Source organism: Thunnus maccoyii, chromosome 5 (assembly GCF_910596095.1).
Source record: "Thunnus maccoyii chromosome 5, fThuMac1.1, whole genome shotgun sequence".
Lineage (NCBI taxonomy): Eukaryota > Metazoa > Chordata > Actinopteri > Scombriformes > Scombridae > Thunnus > Thunnus maccoyii.
Window position 1 is genome coordinate 23520706 of NC_056537.1, and position 23738 is coordinate 23544443.

General features: G+C 41.1%; 1 protein-coding gene across 2 annotated transcripts; it reads right to left on the reverse strand.

The window, feature by feature from the left end:
* Positions 1 to 37: 37 nt before the first annotated feature.
* On the reverse strand, positions 38 to 23704 carry si:dkeyp-19e1.3 (USP6 N-terminal-like protein). 2 transcript variants are annotated; one of them, XM_042412552.1, is made up of 14 exons: positions 23480 to 23704; positions 10910 to 10989; positions 9947 to 10032; positions 9710 to 9749; positions 9536 to 9616; positions 9042 to 9149; positions 8828 to 8937; positions 6998 to 7046; positions 5402 to 5522; positions 4769 to 4863; positions 4424 to 4489; positions 4097 to 4196; positions 3471 to 3623; positions 38 to 3336 (listed from the first exon to the last, which is right to left on the reverse strand). In XM_042412552.1, the coding sequence occupies exons 2-14, from the start codon at positions 10979 to 10981 to the stop codon at positions 1940 to 1942; spliced, it is 2478 nt and encodes an 825-aa protein (XP_042268486.1). In that variant the 5' UTR covers positions 10982 to 10989; positions 23480 to 23704; the 3' UTR covers positions 38 to 1939. The 2 variants fall into 2 exon arrangements, with proteins under 2 accessions (XP_042268486.1, XP_042268487.1); XM_042412553.1 differs by lacking the exon at positions 23480 to 23704 and adding an exon at positions 11254 to 11327.
* Between the last annotated feature and the right edge of the window lie 34 nt (positions 23705 to 23738).

The following is a 23738-nucleotide window of genomic DNA, read 5'->3' on the forward strand; positions in this document are numbered from 1 at the left end:
TGATTGTCTCTGTGGGAAAGAGAAGACGGCACACAGCTGAGGTTGATCTCTTTATAAATCTCAAATAAGTAGTTGCATATATGTACACAAGCTTTGGTCTGAGCCCCTGTCTCACCGATGTCAACCACAGTCATAATCGGTGATAAGGTCACATGACTTAAGATAGTCCAACAAGCCAAATAGACAAATATGTGTGTTCTTGGGGAAAAATCTACTTCACAAATCTATGCAGCAGTCAGACCAAAGTTCATGAACAAATAATAAAGCATCTGTTAACATCACTCCCTAAAATGAAAGCTGTTTTTAGATGTAACTCCCTTAGAACAGAACTGAATACTTACAGAGAACTGCAAAACCTCTTGGTAATAATAAAGGTCAGTGCAAAAAACAAAAACTGATGTTCAGACACAGTATATAATGTAATATATAACTGAGTGAAACAACAACAGGTATAAACATATTTGACTATAGGTCCTTATTATAATATGGCTCAACTTCCATTTCTCAAGAACTTTTGCTCTGAACATTTAAAATAAACACAAAAGTCACTGCTATGGTTGTAAAATATGGCTGTGCATCTGAGTGAAATTTATTACTTCTCTCCCCAGTCAGAAAAAAATTGGAGACAATGTAATTATGGATCTGTCCTAATATTCTGAAGTCTAGTTTACTTGGCATCTATGTCATGGTCAGAACTGTTTTCCAAAAGCGTCTTTTCATTGGTCATGTTTGAAAAATGCAGGGGCTTCATTTTAGAGCTTACGTCCAATAACTGTCAATCTAACTGTTTTGACCACTAGATGGAGCTACTCTTCACAAATATTGTAATAGGAGTTTTGACCTATATTAAGTTTGTGCTGATATGTTGCATTCATGAAATCCTCACGTAACTCTTACATTTCAAACTTATTTAACCTTGATAGATGCACCTACATATACATGAAACGGTACATTATTGTCGTGAAGTCACTAAAGTGTTAGACAAACATGTCACACTGTAATAATTTCTTTGAAATTGACAGCATCCTAATAAATCTAATTAAAACAAACCTAACAATCAGCAAAATACCTACAGAGCACCTACTGCTACCTGTCTGGGAAATAAATGACTGCACCGGGTTCCATGTGAATTAAATTAGTTTCAGTATTTACACCGGTGACCTATTGCACCCTGACTTCCCCTGTTGCTGGTTGTTTCAGCTTTAGCAATTCTTTTAAAAGTTGCATGTCAACTACTTTGATGCAACCTGGTTTTGTGGTCCTTCATTATCAAGTATTGACCTAATGATACAGTAAAGAAACTATGTCATTAACAGTTTCTCTTTACAGTTTGACATACTGTTAAGATGTGTGAGCCTGCTCACCATTCACTATAAATGCAGTAGAAATGTACAGGCTTTGGGTGCTTTAGCAAAGATGATGGATACTCGGCAGCCTCAAAAGCCCTTGTGTTAGAGTTGCTACCCTCAGTGCGCTGCGATCAGGTTAAGACACTTTGCTTGAACAAAATGAAACTAACTGGAGATGAAGCGATGGTGAAAGGTGCAGCTGGTATTAGAACACCTTATTCCTGTAACTCTGATACCTTACTTCTGTTTTGTTGAAAACCAAATCCGGTTTCTCACAAGCTATACATAATACACTCGCTTTTTGTGCAGCAAACAGTAACGCAAACAGCAGTTTTAAATATAAGTTTGACATTTAGAAAAGATAACTGCCCTTACAAAAAAGGTGCAAATATCACAGAAATCTGTACATATCAATAAAAAAAGTCCTTTCAAACACACACAAAAAAACACAGGAAATAGCTACTGGCCTTTGTGAAAGCCTTTCAACTCTTAAATGGCTTTGAAACCTAATCAAGCATAACAGAAAGCCTGAATCATCAAACAGCCTGAATCAGACATAATCAGTAACACTTGAATGATACTTGGAATCTTCAAAAGGTCACTGATTTGGGCAGCTGTTGTCCACCTGGAGGCATCCTGCAAAAGTCTGGGCTGGATCGGACCATGGGTACCCCTCCTGCAGACTGTCCTGAGGGCCTGGAGTGGCCGGGGGGAGACCCCGTGTACAACAGAGGTGCTGGGAAGGCAGAATGGTCCCTGGGGCCCCTGGAGAAAGGCTTAGAGTAACTGGGAGAGGTGGCACTGTGTGTGTCTGAACAGCTGGTAGCACTACACTGGAAGGGACTGAGTCTGTCAGCAAAACTAGGTGGAGGAGGGGGGATGATGGAGTCCTCCACCCACGTGTCCTCTCCTTCATATTCTGGCTCCTGAGGCAAACTGGGGAGAGTGCACAGCAAGGGAGGAGTGGGAGATGGGGAAGGGGGGATGAACACAGGAGGTGGAGGCACAGGGTAGAGAGCGGGGTCATAGTCCCTGTCAATGGCAGTAGGTGGATTGCAGTGCATGCTGGGAACCTCCTCGGGTGTGGAGCCCAGTAGCCTCTCCGGGTAGCGGTCGTCCTCATCAATTTCAGACAGGTTGTCGTACTGGGAGGTGTTAGAAGGCCGCCGGTCTCCCGCAGAAAGCGGGACGTAAAGAGAGACTGGGAACTTGGTTGGCTTTGGGGGAGGGAGCATGGGAGAGGAGGAGGAGGAGGAGGAGGAGGATGCTGTGATGGCACGGGGAAGGGAGGGCTTTGGGGGAAGAGGTTTTTTCTGGGTGAGGTCGAGTGATGTGGGGGGTTTTGGGAGTATTTTTGGAGATAGCTTGATTTGACTGACCAGTGGTGAGGCAGAACGCGGGGAAGGAGAGCGACGCTGGTTCTGTGGGCCAGTCCCAGCTCCTAGACACTGGTCATTCTGGTCAGTGTAAAATAAAGGTGGAGGTGGCAGATCTGGAAGGTCCATGATCTCCTCCTCAGTCTGCATTGTAAGAGCCTCCACAGCAGGGGGCTCATAGGGTGGAGGCCAATCCACAGGCTCATCCTTGGTCTCTGGTTTTCCAAGCTGGCTCTCCCCATCTTCTGTCTGGCTAACCTCTGGGACCGACTCCTGCACATCTACCTCAGCACAGGATTTGTTTGCTTTTGGAGGTGCTGGAGGTGCTCTACAAGGCCTAGGAGAAGGAGTTTCCTGTGTGTGCACTACAACTGGATCTGGTGAAGGCAAAGAAAGTGTGTTTGCCCCGGAGAGGCTTCTCGAGTCCTGGGGCTCAGCAGGAGACGGGGTCTGGTGTAGAGTGATGCTATCTGTTTGCGGCACCTCTACGTTGGGCTGGCTGTGGGGCTGCAGATTTATTTTGACCTCCAGAGGTGAGTCAGGCTGCAGAGGCAGTAGGAGAACTGGTCGCTCTTGACCCAGAGGTTTCTTTGGCAGCTCCTCTGACTTGGCTATAAAAGGAAATGGGAGATAGAGAATGCATCAGCAAAGGAAAAAATACTTGAAATAAATACAATGAATCAGACAAAGAGGTGAACATAGCTTTGCACTGAAAAATAAAGGAAATAAAAGAACACAACTGCACCTGGGGGAGGTTGGTCCAGCTTTTTGCTGCGCAGCTCAGCCATGGCAGCCTGTAACTGTTCAACCACCACATCATCAGACAGGAAAAAAGAAGCAGCCAGCTGCTCCTGAAGAAACTCCCTCAGGTCCTCCAACTGAAGCTTCTGCAGGCGCTCTGATTGCACACACACACACACCAGAGACACAAGAGAGAAGGCAAGTTAAGTCATAGAACAGGTGACACTAATCTATAAAGTCAAAGGTAAGGTAACATCTATGATATGGTGATCCAAAAAATAGAAATTATATTGTTAAAGACAAAGCTTCAACACATGTAACACAACTTTAAAATAAGTATATAAGTGGCCGTCAAGAGATTGGTCTTGGAAGAATATGTGTTGAGACAATGCTTGTGCAAGCATCCAATGAAAAGTCAGCTTTCGATTCTTCTCCACAGCAACCGGCCACTTGCATTATGTAAGCCATCCAGTTAGGAGGCAGCCAACCACAAGGCACTGTGTGGTATAATCCACAAAGTAACACTCACTGGTATAGCAACAGCAGCCATGGGCATGAAGCTGGTTTCCTTGACTCATTTAGCGCAGCGCTGCACGGCACGGAAGATAATTCAATCAGCCTCATACTCACTCTTGTGTAACTTGAGGGTTGTATAAGCCATGGCAGCTAACATCTTCTCTCCTTCCAATATGTAGATGTCCCATAAACGCAGGGTGAGGGTGAAAGGGGTCTGTTACGTAAGACACACAACAGCAGAGAGTCAGTCTGATTAAAAAATAATAAAACAACCCCAGATGTGGTTCCGTGTTCAAAAGGAAAGCAAGGGAATATGCTGTGATATACTGATTAATGACTGCAGAATACATCTGGGGACTGGATATGAACAGCAAAGATCCGGAGACGGAACAATCATGCAGTTCATGTTCTTTTAACAGCTGAGGAAATCCAAATACTCACTCTGTCAATGAAGCACTGGAGAAACCATTTGGTGGTGTAAATCCCCGTTGTCATCTGCTCCTTGTCCTGTGGGGCAGGAATTAATGAGGAATAGTCTCTATGGGAATCACTCCACGTAATCTGTTCTCAGTTATAAATCTCATTTTCCAAACAGTTTGGACGCTTAAGACTCATTTCTTTGCAGTAACATTCTGAACTTGGGCCTTTTGCAACAAAAATTAATCAGATAAAGAGAAATGACCTGATTAAATCAACTGCAGCCCAGGACCTTCTAAGCAATCAATTCGCTCCAGACTTCTTGCAATGGACAGAAAGCATCAGTCATACAGATGTTGCGTAACTCACCAGGTGCTTCTTCAGCTTAGGCAGCATTTTGGAGAGGATCAGCTCGTGATGGGCCTGGAAACGCTGCAGCTTGGGAAATCCCGGGATGAAGAACCCTAGCACCATGAAAAAATAAATGAGCAAACCATAAATAGTGTGGTGAAGGTGGAGACATAATATTTATAAGTTCAACAGTATTTCCTCTTAAAAGACTTGATGAAAGGCACTTTGAGAAAAAGTGAAAAGACCTGTGATGTGATTATTTGCAAATGTGTGTGAAGATTTGCAATTTGCAGGTCATGCAGACCTTGAGTTACAAGTACATGTTTTTTTTTGTTTAAATATATATTTTCAGACAGGTACAAATACACATTTAGAGATTTGTGTACACATTCACAAATCTGCATTTACAGATTCTTGCACATATTTACAAATCTGTGCATGCATTTACAAATTTGTTAAAGCGTCCACAAATCTGAGTACACATGTATGGATTGGGATCCAGTTTCACAACTTTCCACACACATTTGGAAATTATATTGCTGCAGTACTAGCCCCATACATTTCTGTCCTTTTTAATAAAAGACAATTGGTTTATGCCCAAACATTTATCAGCTCTGCTTTATTTGGTCTTCATTACTCCCAGTGTCTCACCGTGCATGGCATGCTTGCTGTTGGTGAGGAGCTGGGACAGGGCCCAGAAGGCGTCTTCCTCATTCAGGTACATGAGCAAGATGGCAGCGATCTGACTCATCCCCTGGCAGTAGCTCACCTCCTGGGGGAACACGGGAGAAGAGATAGGTTCAATTAAACAGAATGGGCAAATGAAAAGAATTATTCATAATTTAATAGAGCACACACAGGAGCAGAGATGAGAGGAAGAGAGCACCTGAATGTCTGATGTGGTCTGAAGGCAGACTGTATATGCGTGTGGTTATACTGCACACGAGGAGACACAGACCTACTGTACATACTGCTACGTTATTATAAACACTTTTACCAAGGTAATTCAAATATTTACTGTAGTCAAATATACAATATTCTCGGAAATGTCATGTCTTCAACTTGAATTACCGCCAATTCCACTCCACTATGATTCATTGATTTACACAAAACAAATCGCCCTTGGCATTCACAGGATACACAAACCCAGACGCTGATTTGGTATTTGTCCATATTAAGGCTGATTTATTGTGCAGCTAGAAATGGACACTCCAAAGTATCCTTTCAAGGAAAAACTGTAAATTTAATTGGGGTTACACTGAGGTTAAACTACGCATTCTCCACATTCTTCTCTACCATCACATAGGCGAAAGGACAAACATACTCCCCCCCCCCCGTCTATCCCTCTCCCTCCCTCTCTCTCTCGCGCGCTCTCCTACTGACCCAGTTTCTTATGAGCAGTGTGTGAGAATAGGGGAAAAAGGAAAAAGGGAACAGCACATGCCCATTTCCTCTGGCTCAAACACCTCTACCACACAGGAACCGACTACACAACCCTATCAGAAAAACAGACCTGGACAGTGTACTGAGATGTACTGTGCGCATGTATTCATAAAGACTGTCTTTAGATTAATTTTAATGGTTCCATCCATCCCAGATGGCAGCAATCTGTGCTTATATAAGAATTAATATACATGTATTAATATATATGCATATGTTAAAATATAGGCTGCAAACACATATGAACATTTACTGTATTTTTGTAAATGTGTTGACACAAATAATTCCTACTGAGTTATAAAAGCCAGATTTCACCTCATGGAGACAAACTCTGGCTTATGAATGTTGTTAAAATAAAAATTATGAAACTGTGGTGTCATGAGAAATAAGTACTTCTTAAATCAAGAAAACAGGAATATATGTACTGTGTTAATAGCTACATTACAGTATATAGTAATTTGTCTTACTAGTAGGACTACCTGTTAGTGTCAAAGGGGAACTTAGTCTGACGATGTGAACACTGAGCGTGAATGTGGGTTCACTGGTGGTCTGAGTGATATACTGTGTTGCTGTACATCCAGGCAAAGCCACATTCATACATAAAACATCTCACCCAAGGCTCTAAACAAGCACAAGCATAGATGGGTTTAGAGTGCTTGGCTTGTTCTTGGCTGTACAGAAAACTAACACGCTTGATGGACTCGCAACTGTTGCGCTGCTGATGTGCTGCATGTACACAAGACTCTTCCATATTATGTAACACGTGCTTGGGAAAGCACACATATACAAACAGATAAACAAACTTACCGTGTTGTAGACGGAGTAGGCTGCAAGGACGTGAAACAGTGCCTGCTGCCTAGAGACAGAACAGAGAAGCCCCCAGTTAAAATGAGGATATGATACTTTTGCAACAACTGAGCAAGCTGACAGAGCATGTTGGAATACAGTGGAGTTTATTAAATGAAAATACCCCAAAGCCACATGAGGAATGATTTCTCAAGCTTAAACCACCTCATCCCTAAATTAATCAGCACAGAAAGATTGAAAGCAGCTGCAAATATTTCTGGGGAGGCTGACAAACCCTGGCTGCATCCTATCATCCTGTGTGTGTGTGTGTGAGTAAATACCTCCCCCTCTAGTCCAACACATGACCTTTCCAGCTCTGCCCTTTGCAAAAATGATGTGTAAAAGGACTTCTGTGACCCAGAATTTGATAAAGAACATGCATTTTTCTGATTTTCTGTTTTTAGGGATCAATACAGCACCATCTAAAGTGGAGCTTTTGTTTAATATGATTTGACATATGTGAGCAGATGCTGCAATACGCAGATATGAAAATCCTCCATAAGATTTTCATCACATAATTTCCTCTTAAGCATGCAGCTTCTATGACTGTGCTGCGTTGCTGATTACATCTGGAGTCTCAACAGTTTCAGACAGTGAACACAAGGCAGCCATTGTGTGTGTGTGTGTGTGTGTGTCTATGTGTGTGTGTGTGAGTGAATGTGTATGTGAGTGCAGCAGGGGCATTAACAAATATAATGTGGACAGGAGAGGATGTCTACACTGCAGGCCATAGTAAATACATGTCTTACAGACACTGACAGAGACAGGAAAGGAGCTTTAAATAGCTGTCAGTGTCTCTGTGTGAGTAAGACAGCTGTTGACTTGCAGGGAAGGAGTGGGCAGCCAAGCAGGATGGAGCTGTGTTTTGGTCTGTTTGGAGTCAGTGGCTTTGAATCGAAGGGGAAGTACGTTACAAAGAGCAAGAAGAGAGCACTCTGTCACACATTCGGAGAGTTAAACCGACTATGAAAGACCAGCGGATTTCACAGAGTCACAACTAACCCACAATAACCGAGCAAATGCTATGAATGAACATACAGTGTTTGCGCTTTGAAGGCCGCTTAACATATGTTTAAATCATTTTTCCATGTATGCATTCCGTGTTGCGTCGGAATAAACAACTGTGAGCATTGTTATTCTGTACATGTGCACTTGATGTCGGTGCACATTTCTGTATGAATGCCATTTCCTGTGGGGCTTCGTGCACTGACAGGAAGGCTAATAAAACACCGAGAGGAGGAAACAACCGCTTTGGTTTTGTGTGCGTGTGTGTGTGTGCGTGTGTGTGTGTGTGTGGGGGGGGGGGGGGGGGGGGGGGGGGGGGGCTGCCTCAAGGTTAAGGCCAGAGGTCACACCCTACAGGAGACTTAGCAAAAGCAAACCTGAACATGTGAGGTGACAAAAGAAACAAAAACAAGAACTTTGGACAAAAGGGGTTGAAGATATTTGTTATGAAAGCTAACTGAACTGTGTCACTTATTGTACGGGACAAAGGTCAGGCGAGTATTCATATGATCCACAGGAACGTCATTTGCTTAGATAAACGCTAAAACGTGTCAGACACTCAAATTACTCAACGTTGCTACTGTGACTCCTTTGGGTGGCAGTGATGTAATGGTGTAGAGAGTGGAATGAAGAAATCACCACAACAGTAATATTTATAGAGCCACTTAGTCATGTATCACCACTCAATTTTAGTAACATAAGTCATAATGTTAATGTTTGACACACTATCGAAAGTTATACTATTGTCATGATTAAGTCTTCTGCTGATAGAAGTCAAGGACTCACTTGACTCCAAAGCGGTCCATAAACATGATGTGGTTCCTGAAGGTCCTGTTGACATCTAAGTCTATCTGTTTGATCTCCGTGGAGTAGTTACGTGCCTGCAGCTTCATTTTCTGGAAGACAAAAAAAAAAAAAATTACAAAAAACGCAGGGAATTTGCCCTTTCACAGTGATCACATTGTTGATGGGAAATGTTTGACAGTTCTAAGATTCATACCTCATACTTTCCCTCGTTTTCTTCTTTGACTTTCTCTATGTCCAAAAGCAAGGCCCAGGCCTGGCCTCTGAGCTGGAGAGGGATGCCTTTATATACACGCTTCACCAACTGAAACACATGTGAGAGAGACATATGAACAGACATGAATAGGCACTCTCTGAACATAAAGAGACAGTATTCACAACAACCAGAGGGAAGAGGCAGAGGGTCACATCTAAATGCTGCTTTATAGGGTGTTGCCTTTTTAACCCTATTGATTGACAAGGACTCATCACATGCACTTATGTTCATGCTTCAACTGTCTAGACCAGAGAGAAGGGAGGGATAAAGGAATGAGTTGTGCTTAAAAGGGGAATGGAAAACAGTTTATAAACAGAAACGGAAATAATACATCACGGAGATGAGTAAGAGAAAAAAAAGGGAAGCAAAGGGCTAAATTGAGACAGTATGTTAGTGTGTCTGAATGAGCCTGAGTGTTCTTATGAGTTACACACCTTTTCACTGTTCCTATACTTGTCCCAGTTCTTCACCATCTTTACCCATTTCTCCACTCGCTCAATCTCCTGCTGCTTTTGCTGGGGAGAGGAAAGACGGATGTGGTCCAATGAATATGTGACAGAGCATAAACATCAAACCTGGACTCGCTGGGTAGCAAATAAAATACGTACCTTCTCTTCAAGCGCACTGGGTGTCGGCAGCTCTTCCTCACTGGAGCAAGAATGCAGAAATACACAACAAGTATTACGAATAATTTAAGTCATATAAGACATCATCATAATGTGGGGAAAAAGAAGCAAGATAAGGGAGCAAAATGGGCAGAAATAAACTGGATACAAATCAAGGTTTTCTCCAAGAATTCAAGCTACTACAAGGAAGCTGTCAAACTTTAAACTCCTTTAACTTACTGCAGGAAGCCGAAGCGGTCAGTGACTTTATAGATGCTGTAGTCAGCATCCTCCCACGGGTCAATGTTGACACCCTCCTGCCTGCCCTGAAACAACAACATATCATAATCCCATTAGAAAATATTGCATGCAAAATAAACAGTTTACTTAAAATAGAACCTGAGAGTGGCAAACAAACTTTAAAACTAAAGTGACACAGACTGAACAAGTAGGATAAAATACTTATGTTAGGTGAAATTTTGAGATGAGGTATAAATGTATGGACTAATGATAGTATAAGAGGTGATAGTTGTATAGTTTTACATGTATTACAGGCAGAGCTGGGACAACAGTGGAAAAGTAAATTTCAAATCAAAATGTTTTGTCCAATAGCCATTAAAACTATGTTAAACAGAATAAAATTTCTTATTTTTTGTGTACTCTTTCACATGCGGTTGTCTTGTTTTGCTATCCCAATGGGTGCAAATGAAAGTGTTTTAACCCCAATTCACACATGCAAACATTCACAGTCACTGTTTCATTCATTGATCATTCCTTGTAATCTCATTTCCACTGCATGTTGGTAACAGATCTATTCTGAGAGTTCACACATTTCAGGGACCACTCAGGGCCTCACTGAACAAGGAAGACCATCAACTCCACTGCTTCAGTGAGCTGAAGCTACCCTTCTCTGAGTAAATATTATGTTCCAAAGGATCATGATTTTACTTTAGAGATCTGATCCTCTTTATGATGAAGGCTTTCAGGAGCTATGGTACACTTTCTGCTCCTCACATTTGGCAGTAGTTGAAATCTCTCCATAAACAAATCTACGCACTGCAGGGAAATGCTCCTCTCTGTAGTCTCCACCAAAATTAACTATGACAATTAGTCAATTGATATGTTACACAACCTTAAGCGAATTATTATCATTAGTGAGGCCATCATAATCAGAATTAGGAGATGTCCTATGCACACACTTACCTTGTCATATTTGGAGATGATTTCAGCGCGTTCCACTGCTATCAATGTGTCTATGTCTATGTCCTTCTTCATGTCAAAATCTGGCAGGAAGCAGACAAAACACAAAATGTTGTAAATAATCATTAGAATTAGGCCAAATCATTTTAATCTGATTGGATAAATGAACTGACAAGATATTGTAGATTAGTGATGCACTGCAGGTTGTTGGTGTATGTGTGAAATATGGAGAGGGTACGGAGAAGTGATCACATATCTTAGCTACAGAGCGGTGCTAAGCTGGCAGGATTTAAATGTGCTGTGAAAAGGAAACATCAGCAGGGGTGAGAATTGTTCATTATGTGTACCTTAAGTACAAGATGTATTTTAAAGCCACCGAACAGACGTCACTCTCTGTGGTGAGACCACCACCGCCAGCTTAAACCTTGAACTGAAAAAGACCACACAGCACGCTATAACTCCTTTGCACAGGGCTCAAATTCAGATCTACTTGTTGTGTTCTTACTTATCCATCACCAAAACCCAAGCGAGACAGAAACACACCTGACCAAAGATACAAATATGACACATCACCTGTAAAAGCCAGAGCTATGCTAATGCTAACGCGACAGAATGGGTTCTCAAGGCATCGCATTACTTTCTGTTCTTTAAAAACAAAGCAAGGTGTAACAGCCTATTAATGCTGTGGTCCGTCTCGAGACTCAAACAGGTTTGTTACTATGGGATCGACACTTTCAAACTAGAACCCTTGTAAAAAAGTAGGTAAAAGGAAGAAAATGTACAGAATGTTGTTTATGTGTGTCATTTCTGGGCTATTTGAGGGTTAATCACAAGCAGACGGTCACAGTAGGCCAGCGAATATAACAGGCATATATGAAAGTGTGTCACAGAATGACAGTCATGGGACTTTGTGTGTGTGTGTACATGTATGCAGTCATTTTTGTTTCTGCCTAAGTGCACAGTCGCATTGGAGGATATCGACAGGATGTCTTGAGCCCACAATGACAGAAACAGGGAGGGGGACAACAACCAAGACTCAGATGCTGCTGGAGCCTCTTCCCCTCCCTCTTTCTCACATTTATAACCCCAACCTGACCCCGGTCTGCCCCTTTAAGCCTGCTTCTAGCCTTCCCTGGCCTGATGTGCTTTGGCAGCATGGCTCGGCTGTTTAGCAGCTGTCAGGGCTGAATAATCGCCTGAGAGAGAACAGCCTCACCATTCCTTTGCCAGATCAGCATCTCAGAATGATGTTTGGATATGAAGAATATGCAAGCTATGCCTAGCAGGCACAGTGGATGAAAGGAGATAAAAGAAACACATTCAAAACCCCGGCCTGTCGCACCCTTTGAATATACTGCAGGCTTTAAAGCATCAGGGTTAAGAACCACCCTATTAGTTTATTTTAAGCAACAGGTTAGACAAGAAGGCCTTTGTCATGCTTAACATTTAAATGCTGTCATGGGACAAATGCCGAAGCTGGGAAAACTAAAATCAAAGTATTTGAACAGACAGGACAGGAAATAAAAGTCTTCTGGTGTTACTCTAAAAGAAATATAAGTGAAACAGATTTTTAAATAGTTTCATACAGAAGGTTATGGCAATTTAAATATAAAATTAACTTTTCACAATTGTGTCAGCCTAAAACTAAACTTGTATTTACTTTAAACCCACTCAGTGACACTGTAAGGAACAGTCTACAGGCTGGCGCATTGCTACAAATGTAGTCCATTGAGGAGTACTTTCACTGATGCTTGACAGCATGTGTAGCCAGCTGAGGCCTCAGGCAGTACAGTATGTCTGGCATGCCTTGCAGCAACAGGTGTGATGCCACCTGCCACGTCACATAAAGACCCTTTAACTTTTGCCTCACGCTGACTGGGAGACATTTTGTATCAAGCAACGTGACATCAAGATGTAAATTATGTTTACATCTTGATGTCACGCAACAGTGGCCATATTGGGAGGTGGCAGGGTATCAAATTTCAAGACGCAGTTTGTTTGTGAGTATGCACACTTCCTCAAATATCATGTAGGCCACTTGGTGTCTCTTTCCCCATATTTCTAACACTCACAATCTACTGCCTAATTCAACTTCAAAGTTATTTCATTTTTTTGTCTTCTAACAAAAAATGTAGTAACTTGTTTTTAATTTGTGTTTATCTTCCTTAACATGTTTGAACTGGATGCAATACTTTGTTTCACTTATCACAGTGTCAAAAAATTGTAGATCTGCTCTGTACACCTGTTTTAAACTATGTAAGAGCCCGACCCATGGTTCATTTTGCTTCTGCTTCTCCTACAATCAGCATTAATCATTAAATATGTTAGTATTGATGTGTTATTTCCTTTTCATCAGGTACCATGTGTGTCAGCCTAATCTCCAAAACCCCAGCCCCAGCATCCTGTCTTCTCTGTTAAAACAACAGCTGAGCCTCTTGTCTAACAGGTGGTCAGTGAAACCAGACCACTGAACAAATGGACTGTCCTTTCAACAATTTTCCCTTTCTCGTCCATTCCCGGTCAAGCTATTTTCAGGTTTTTGGAGGCATCAGCATATTTTTCTGGACAGTTGGGTAAGCTGTCTGCAAGGTGGTGCTATTAGCCCTTCTCTCACCTTGTCACAGGATGAGGGAAGACTTGCCTGCCTGGAACTTTAGATGCAGGCTTCATTTAAAAGTGAAAGGTGAAAAGGCTTGCAGAGGACGGCAAAATTTGTAACTTGCTGAGTTGATGTTAAGGTTGTAAAAACCTACTTGAAGCCTGTTTGTGTCTGCTGTTTATTTCATCCAGCACAATTTTACATTGTATAAAGTGCAACATTTAGTGCACCTGCTCAGTTATTTATACTTTGCATTTGCATTTTCAAACCGGACAGTTACACCCTGACAAGTTGAATATTTCTCAATAGCAGATTATGAAGGGCATGTCTAAATAAGCATAATTATTGTGGCAGTTCTTGTTTTATAATAGTTGACCAAACACATGGATAGTACTAAAAATGTATTCATTAATAAAAAAAATTTGGATACCAGGCAAACCTTATGATCATGGCTGTGTTTAAGCTATTATTCATCATCCTCATTTCCTTTTTTGGCTAAATTTTCACAGATGAATAATTTTCAGCATGGCCACACATGACTAACAAGAGTTGTGATAAAAACAAGACTAACTCCAACACTCAACCTGGAGCAAAACTGAGATGTTTTTCATCCATTCTCCACGTGGGGGATTGTGGGCCGTTTTTACAATCACTGTCCACTAAGTCAATGTGTGTAAAAGTTCCGTTATGCTTCATCTTTAGGTTCCAGCTGCTTACTTCCTGTGTTGAGTCTCCGGACTGCTGATAGTATTGTTTAGGGGTCAGGAAGAAAAGGAAACCAGTGACTGCCACTCCTTCAACAACAGGTTCAATCAAAACCGCAAAAAGAGTGCGACAACAAAATGGGTCTTCCTCCTACAAGGGGAAACTCTTCTACTGACAAAAGCCTCAAATTATCCAGACTTGGTGTTAGTAGTCAGCAAGAAAGACATGAGTAATACCACAGGATGGTCAGTTCACATTAACACTGCTGGTATTTTGCTTGTGAGTCACCACACAGCTGAGGCCCACCTCAATGGGCGTTCTGTCAAAAAGCATTACATCTCTCAGGGTTAGTTTGAAAGAATTTCACTTTGAACATCTCTTTTCAAGTGGTGACTGGAAAGGTGGCTAGCTGTGGTGGGGATCAGGGTGTCAAACTGTTGGAAACTGAAGGAAAAAAGTGACTAAGCATGAGAGAAGGTCACTGAGTGGGAAAGAGATCCAACAAAAAACTATAAAGCATCACACCTTGGGGGGGTGTATAGTTCGTAGGAGTGTATAGAAAAAAAAAAGACAAAATAAAAGATCAATTAAGAAGTAAATTATTTATAACTTTTAAGAGACTTTCTGCTTAGTACATTACAAGCTGAAAGTGTGAGCTGGGAGTCAAGTGTAGAGACAAAACAAGGTACAGTATTTACATTTTTTAAAGAAAAACAGTATAATCCTTTCACATATCTCTCAAAGTGTAGGTGGAGTGAGGCAGAGGGGGGTGAGTAAGTGGTAAGTGGGCTAGTTTAAGCAGTGGGTAGACAGTGGGCAAAGAGAATTGCAGATAGCTGAAGAGACGGAATAAACTGCAGTAAGAAACCACTTTCCTGTATGGCTACATTTTGATAACCTGCTTACAGGATACAAGACGTTGAGCCTAGGGCCTTAGTGACATCATTTCCTGTTATGACATAGAGCTCTAAATCTAGCTTGCGTATATAAGCTCTGAGTGCTATGTTGTAACCACAAATGTTTTGCAAGGCGTTCTGAATCACATCTAGCTAATTACATGCTTGTAAGCAGTCAAAATGTCTTCTATTGATTTATCACCAAAATTTCCCTATATCTAAATGTATGTCCTCCGCTGGCTGTGTTCAGTCCAGGTATGACCCACATGTCCTAAATTGTCATTGATAAAGCTATAGCTGTCAGACTATCAAGAAGTGGAATTATTAGGACAATTGTATTAAAGTGACTTGGGGAGACCCAAACAGGCCATACTCAAATTTAACATTGTTATTCTTGCTTATTTTAAATCTATTTCACTGGTATGATGAAAGACAAGTCCTCTTTTATACATTTCTACTTTTCCTTGATCCATGATCATCTCTCTTTTGGTCTATAATCAATCTGAATCTAAGTAGCAGTCAGATTTAAGGCAGAGGATTATACTAGAGCAGATTCAAAATGTCTGAGATTAGGAGGAGTTTGGCAGTAGTGAACTGTAAACTGTAGGACCTTGGAAACTTTGAGAGCGAGCTACACTGGACTGATAGTTTGGGTTAGGTAAGTGTGTGCATGTATGTATTTACAATACAAAATGTGTCAGACATATCATTTTGAAAATGCTGTGTATATTGCACATAACCACCTACTATATTTATATAAAGTAACATTGACTCACTTTTTTACCATTTAACATTTATCTCAGCACTCCTTGCACTCTTCACTTCTTTGCAATATTTGTATCCTGTTTACAGTTCATAAAAGCTGTTTCACCTGTGTATAGACATTCCTTGTGTATCTTCCTCAAGATTGTTGTGTTGTGTCGTGTGTGATACCGGAGTCCATTTCCTTGTGTGAGTAAACATACTTGGCCAATAAAGATGATTCTGATTCTGATATATGTGTTTGTCAAAAGGCAGACATCTTGAACTGAAACCACAGAGTGAAACTACATCAGGGCGTGGAACGTTTACAAAGTGGAGATAAGCAGAGCTGAAGTCACTGGACTGGAGACTTCAACCTGTTTCATCTCAACAAACCGCTATAAAAGAAGTTTTCTACAGATGTTGCATTGAAACCCCAAAGGACAGATTCATCCAATACTGAGATCAGAGCACATTTTTCACAGTGCATCCTCTTTGTGGCTGGCACGCAAACCCTGTCCTGAAACTGCTGATGGCACGACGAAGGAGATGACGACAGATGTTTAGTTTCTTTTTTTTTTAAACCACTGGATGATTAGTCTGTGTGGTCAGCCAAAAGACAGCAAGCTCTGCAGAAGGACAAGCTAGAGCCATGCGCTCATTCAACCTGACTAACCTCACAAAGCACACTCCCATACCTATGCTATTTATTATCAGCGTGTGTTTTAAACCATCATCTGTCCTTCACAGGCTTGCATTACCTCATCTGGGGGTCTGATATTACCAACCACCAAGTGCCTTTGGGTAAATACTTAAATGATTCATAAATGAAAGATCACAAAATGTTGGCTTTTCTATTTCATTCTAAAAGATCTATACTTGAGATTTCACATCATTAAAGAATGCACAGTGGTAGATAAAAGGCTTTTTCCTAATCTAACAGACAGCCAACGGTAAACCTTACCACATGCCTTTCATTTGTGTGACTGAGTCCTTCTCCGTCTTCAGTATACCTAAATCCCATGACATCCAAGCTTTTTAGTAAGTGACTGGACAGGGCTAGCATCCACACAAAATCACAACACATTAAATGTATTACTTTTGCAACTTTGGTGGTTTTATATATATATCTTTTGACTTCAGGATTAGATATGGTATTAATTTCAGTAATTATTACAGTCATTACTACTATAATTTATAACATTAAACTCCAAAGCATGTCTTGTAATGCAGTCTGTGTTATTATCCCTGTCACTACATGACCTTAATACTGTGATTCTGGAGAGCAAGCATACCATTTCCAGTTCAGGGAGAGAAGGAGGCTAACAAGCGACCACATGGCTCTAATTTCCACATGAAGAAGTCTGAAGTCCCAGATGGTTACAGAGCTCCAGATTTTAATGGGTGTCAGACACACAGTGTGTGCATGTAAGCATACATGAATCCAAAAGAAGCAGAAAATGAAAGAAAGCAGAGGAAGAGATGGTGATTAGTCTGAGAGGGGGTTTCTTTTATTTCTGTATAGCTCAGCAGGTATGAAAATGAATCAGAAATGTCATATTTGAGTTAATAGTTTCTTGCACAGATGTATTAGGTTTCTTTGTGCTCTACTGTGTAGATGATGGGCAGGAAGTTTCCATGTTAATGATACAGCAGCTCCTGTTTCAGGTTCATATATTCCTGCAACAGCCTGCAGTCAAGTTCACCTTCAACTGATCTTTTGTTCACAGAAAAGAAAACGTACCTCAGGAACTGTTCGGCAGAATAGTTGGGCATATTGGTCTTTTGTTAATTTCTTCTTAACATAACATTGATTTGGCAGTTTAAAATATGAATGTAAGGGAGACGCCTGGAGTCTATGAATATCACTAACTCACCCCACAGGAAATCTAAGAAGGCTGGTACGAGATGTTCAACAGCCGTCCCATTCTTTAAGGGAAGGTATGGAGTCCAGCTGGAGATACAGTAAACTTCCTCAGACTGAATAACTATATGCTTGAGGCTCTAGTGTAGGCCAGAGAGTGATTCAGTAAGAGTTCATAATACACAATTACAAGTAAGTGGTATAGAAACAAGTTGTACTACTCAATTTTATCTTGTTTGACATCTTCACGCATGTTGCACATAATGACCAATCATTAGGCTACAGCCCAGATGCTTCAGTACCATCTGCACCCTCCAGAGACATAACAATGATGAAAGTGTCAAAGCAGTATGCTACCAAACATGTGTTTTGCAGGTGTGATGGTGCAGGGACAATGGCCAATTGTCTACCCTTTCCCCAGTGGCTCCTCTCAGGACTTGTTCTTAGTGGCTACTGACTCACAACAAAGCATGGCAAACAGTGTGCTAACTCAATATATTCTTTACTGGGTTAAAGCCGCTACTGAGACCATGTAAAATAGGTAATGAACTTAAGAAGAGGGAGAAGGATGATACCAAATTAGGCCAATGAGAAAAACTGTAACTGCTGAGACCCTTGATGACTTACCACAGTCTCCTTAACAAGAGATTCCTTGTCTTCCTTGCTGTCTGAGTCTCTCTTTCCCCTGTCTCCCTCGGTTTCTTTTGTACAGCTGTAGAGTTTGTGTTTATGCATAGAAAATAGCAGCGACACAGAGACTGTGTGACCCAGGAGCAAAAAATCCAGAGCAAAGGGACTAGGGAAAAAGCACAAGGCTCAGAATAGCTTTATGTCCCCAAGGGGCTTTTCTGTCCTGCTCCGCTACCACTGTCACTCTGCCTTATCGTTTTTCCAAAGCTGACCACACAGAACACAGATTTGCCAACAACACTTACCATCCCAAACTATCTAACCCTTTCTCTATCCTAACAAAGGAAATAACAAGGTGGAGACTGAGGAAGGGGGCTCTCTTTCACCTCACCTTGCATCTGACCCCAGCCTGAGAACTGGTCCTTGCTATCTTAAGATTACCTGGGGGAGGATGGTGGGGTGTCTAAATATAACAATGACCACACAAAGTTTGAGATGCTGGAGTGGCACGCCAGCCAGAGAGAGGCCTTGTTTCCCAGAGTGGCAGCATGTTTTGGAGGGGTGGTATGAGGAGGACAGGAATGTCAAGGGAACAGTGTTCATAAACACAAAACCACAGGACCCGGCTAAGAAAGCCACATTCTCATAAATGGATCCTCTTCCTGGCAAGAATGGAGTCATAATACAAGCAGTGAACCCAGAGAAAAGCACTCATCCAAAGTGGGACCATTACATTATAAACTAGTGCTATTCTGTTATACTAAGTTTTGTCAACTATGAATATGAAATTGAAAAATCAATGTGTGGTTAATAAATAATAAGGGTAATGCACAATGCTTAGGGATGTTATGCAACCTCATGCAAACTGTCATGTTATATTTAAACTCCAGCTCCTATCTAACCATTTTCAAAAATATCCTAACAAATCTCTCTGCATAACAAACCTCTTCATACATCCCTAAATCCAGTGCCCTGCTCAGCTCATAGCTAAATGAGATCAGAGACACTTTTCACTGTTTGTATATGACTACACTGCACCACACAGCACTATTTTTTTCACTGCCAAACAGATTAAATAATTCAAGAAGGTGAACACATACAGAGCATGTTACCGAATGAGAAAGGCCCAATGAGGACCAAAGTCAGCTGGTCTCAAGTCAAAAGCTAAGCAGAGACTCACCACTGGTAGTGTGGTTATTAAAGTTTTTTTCATGTTCAAATTATGTTTACAAGCACAGAAAAAAAGAAGTCTTTGGCACATGGAAAGGGAAGTCTTAACACTGGAGAAGAGAAGTCTTCCACCATGATTCGACATCAGAAGGAGGTTAAGTATTTGGAGCAAAAACAAATTTGAAGTGGCATCTGCAAAAGACACAAACTAGAATAGGGACAATCATAGAAGGGAAATTCCAAGATAGCCCAATTTAGCCTTTATACAAATGCCAAAAGACAAACAACTATTTGAGCCATTATCCCAGGGAACCATCACTCAGTAGAGCAGCAGTTTTCAGTCTGAGTGACAATCTATTACAACAGTAGTGTGACCTCCATTTCACTAACGACAGAGTAAGGAATAGATTTGGTTTATTTATGGACAAACTAGCTCATGCAAATGCAGCACTTGTTTCTGGCAGATTACTCTACGTCCCAAATGTAATAAACCAGCATGTGACAGTACAGTATGTTTATCACTTTGTGTGGCAAGTTGGGTTGCAACTAATTGTTATTTTCATTATCAATTAATATGTCACTTTTTAAATAAGTGAGTAGTCATTCAATAAAATGACAGGTTTGACATTTTTCTTGCTGAATTACAATTAATTGAATATTAAAATTGTTGGCAATTAATGTTCTGTTGATTGACTAATCGATTATTTGTCTAACCATTTCAGTACTATACTGGCAATTATAATCAGCCTAAAGGGAAAAAGGCTTCTATGCATATCAAACAACTAGAGCTGGGCGATTAATTTACAATTACACAATAAATAGTGTATCATGATATGAGATGATATGAGAAGATTTTGGCTTTTGTAATATGGTGATATAGCTAAAATGTTTTTTTTGGCCTTACTTACATAAAAGTACTGTGGTTAGTTTTCTAAACATATTATATTGCTCTAGCTGAGTAAAATGGAAAACAATGCTTCTTCTTGCTTGACCATCATAACCACATTCTGTCTTGCATATGAATATTCTATGAAAAGTGTAAATTATCATCATCATCATCATCATCATAGTGGCAGTGTGAACATCCAAGAATGAGGTCAGAAATATTATGAGCATGGGGCCGTTGTGCTTGCATGTTCTTCTCATATTTGCAAGGCTTTCAGACATGTGGTTTGGTAAACTGAAAAGTCAAAATAGCACCTAGGTGTGAATATGGGTGTAATGTGCTTGTGTCTATAACATAGTTCTGTGACAGACTGACAGCATGTCCAGCTTGCACTTTTGCTTTCTACCCGATGGACGCTGAGACAGGCTCAAGGTCCCTGAGACCCTGAATAAAATAAGAAGTGATATGGACATAAACTAATCTTCCAAGACATCTGAAGAGAAACAAATGAAAGTCTGAAAAGACATTTCAGATTTGCTAAAGCCTTTCTGTCTTTTTTAATGGTTGGCAAAATGCTTCACTATCTGGTGCGTTTTGTGACACCCGGCACTGAGCCTTTGACGTCTGTCATAAAGCCGCCATTCAGGCAGACAAAAAGGCTATTGATGCCTCTCAACTGAGATAATATTACCCCAACAGAATACAATGAAGGCTGCTGACTGAAAAGACCTATGAGAGAATGATAGATGAACATTAAATTTGGTCTCAAAGTAAGATATCAAGATTCAGTTACAATTTATGATTTCAATAAACTATTAAACTTAAAATGTATATGTTTTTTTTAATCAGACGCAAGTTAATGAGTACAATTTGTTAACAAAATCATATCTTAACTGATTATTTGCAATGCTGTTGCTGTCCCACGGCTTTCATCCAGGAAATAAAGATTCATCAATATCTTCTGATACCTCAAAGTGAGATAACTGGAGTGTAGTAGTGCAATAGAACAGTCAAAAAATGACAGAGAGGCAATCACTATCTTTAAGTGTACCAAAAAAGCTTAATGCTGCTTACTGAGGCCCATTCACGGGCATAGACACAAAACGAGGGATCACATGCTCTGCCTTACACGTGGCTCACATCCTTGGCATTGGAGAGGGCAGTCAGGTCACTGTTCGAGAGCACATTCAAGTACTTGAAAGCTTTCTACAAATAAAAAGTTCTGTTTGCACGCATTTTTTAAAGTTCAACTGCGCAGCTGGATTCAGCCTTTCAAATATCAAGCTTCTCTGGGAAAGCACGAAGTTACAGCTTTTCATTGATTTGGTGATTAAGAAGAATGTTTCAAACCCCAGAGAGCATATAAGAAACACATCATGTCAATATTACCACCTTTTTTGGGATGTCATGCCCTAGTTGTAAATGGGCATCACAGTGAATATGATGATATAATCTGTGGCAGAATGGATTATCTACCATCAGTAGATGGTTGACTCATGACTTGAAGTCAATAACCATCTGAGGGGGAAGAACACAGAGCAGAGAGAGGAACACAATGAAAGAGAGAGAAATGCTGAGGGATAGTTGAGGGGGCTCTCACATGCTAATCGTCACACAAAAGTAAAGCAACAGAGCAGTCACTTTTCTAATGTGGGATTTCCTCCTCAAACCACAAACAGAGAAATGACACACAACGTGACACACAAACACTTATGCAAACCTTTACGCTCACACTAAAGGCTTAAAATAAGCAACTATAAAAAATGTTTCTTGGTCTAGCCATGCTATAGGCCTGTTGACAGATTATAAGTGTACATGTACAGCCCAACAAAAAAGAAGTCATTGTTATAAGAAGCCTCTAGATAACAGTTTGTGGACTGTAGATTTTGCATCCATAGGCATGTGTGCACACACACACACCAAGCCATTCAGATTAACATATGTACAGTATCTGTCTCCTTCAACTTCAACATATCTTCACAGAGACATGTTGTACAACTACCACTGCTCAAAAAAGTGAATGACGGTGCATATCTAAAACAGGGGAAATGACTTGAGAGAGTAACATGCACATCTGCTACATTACACTGAAAACCAAAATACAAAGAGGGGGTGTGACAGGGGGGGCCAAATGACAAAGTAAAACAATGTGCAGACCAGACATCTGGCAGAGGATGAGAGCTTGATCCTGCTGGGGATCTTTCAATCAGATTGTCTGTAACCTCCCCCACTCCATATATGAACCAGTGAGACGCCCAGTTAACCCTCTAAAGGGGACCACGCATGGCATGACATGGCATGACATGACACACAGACCGGTCACTGGCCTACTTCTGAATGCTGGAACATCTGTGGTCTGTATAGTGGGCTACATGGGGTAAAATACTAGTCTCCACTGGCAGGAACCACTGCTCCAATTATAATTAAATACACTTGCCCCGTTACTTGGATCACAACTACCTGTTTTTGACATATGTCTCTCACCTGCTATGTAAATAAATTAAAGTGAAATAAGGAAAAATAAAGAGAGAATTGGCTTAATAAGCAGACCTCGCAACCAAACAGTAAACATATAGCTGTTTGATGGAGTGGATAACCAGAAGATAGAGAGACGTACCCATCATAGACACATTTCTCACCATCCTTGTAGGGTTTACATGCCATTTAACAGCTGGAAAGCCCATGAAGAGTGATGCAAAAACAGAAATTCCCCAAAGAGAAGCGCTCATTCACTGTCCAACAAATCCTCTGTGGTAAGCCATCTACTCTTACAGTAAATGGTATGTGTTCTCAGAAGAAATACCAACATAAATATTTATATAAAAATCATGTGTACAGTTGTAACTTACGTTACACGCGCGGCTAGCCGTTATAATTACTGCTTCCTTTATTGGTTTGTAGCGAATTAGCCGAGTTGTAAAGACACAAAAGGACCAGATAAAGACACCCAGGCGACAAGTATATTGGGCCACACACATACCAGCATTTCCAGTGCTAATAAGTGTGAAGAGAGTGAAGACTAAATAGTGTAGTGGGGGACGCTAACGTTCACTCGTAGTAAACCCGTCGTCGCTTTGCTTACCTTTCGGAGTGACTTCCCTTCTTCTGCTGCGCTGTACCTACAATTACAAACTAAACCCACTATTCTCATTCTCTCCCTCGCTGTCCAGAGGAGCCAAACGCTGCCGTTGTGCTGAAGGCTTGTCCCCGACTGTCGACTAGCTTCACCGGTTGAACTCGATGCTGGTCAGACGGACTGATAACCCTCCAGCACAGCTCCTCATGCCGCGAGCTGGCTGCAGCTGTCTGGCACGCAGTACACCAGTGACAGAACGACGCAC

What these genes read in the sequence shown, in the direction of transcription:
- si:dkeyp-19e1.3 (XM_042412552.1), bottom strand. Translation starts at nt 10,981, where the DNA reads ATGAAGAAGGACATAGACATAGACACATTGATAGCAGTGGAACGCGCT. An exon ending in ATGGACCGCTTTGGAGTCAA is followed by an intron (nt 7,047 to 8,827) that starts GTGAGTCCTTGA and finishes TTCTGTCTCTAG; the next exon opens with GCAGCAGGCACTGTTTCACG. An exon ending in GCTGGACCAACCTCCCCCAG is followed by an intron (nt 3,337 to 3,470) that starts GTGCAGTTGTGT and finishes TTCCTTTTATAG; the next exon opens with CCAAGTCAGAGGAGCTGCCA.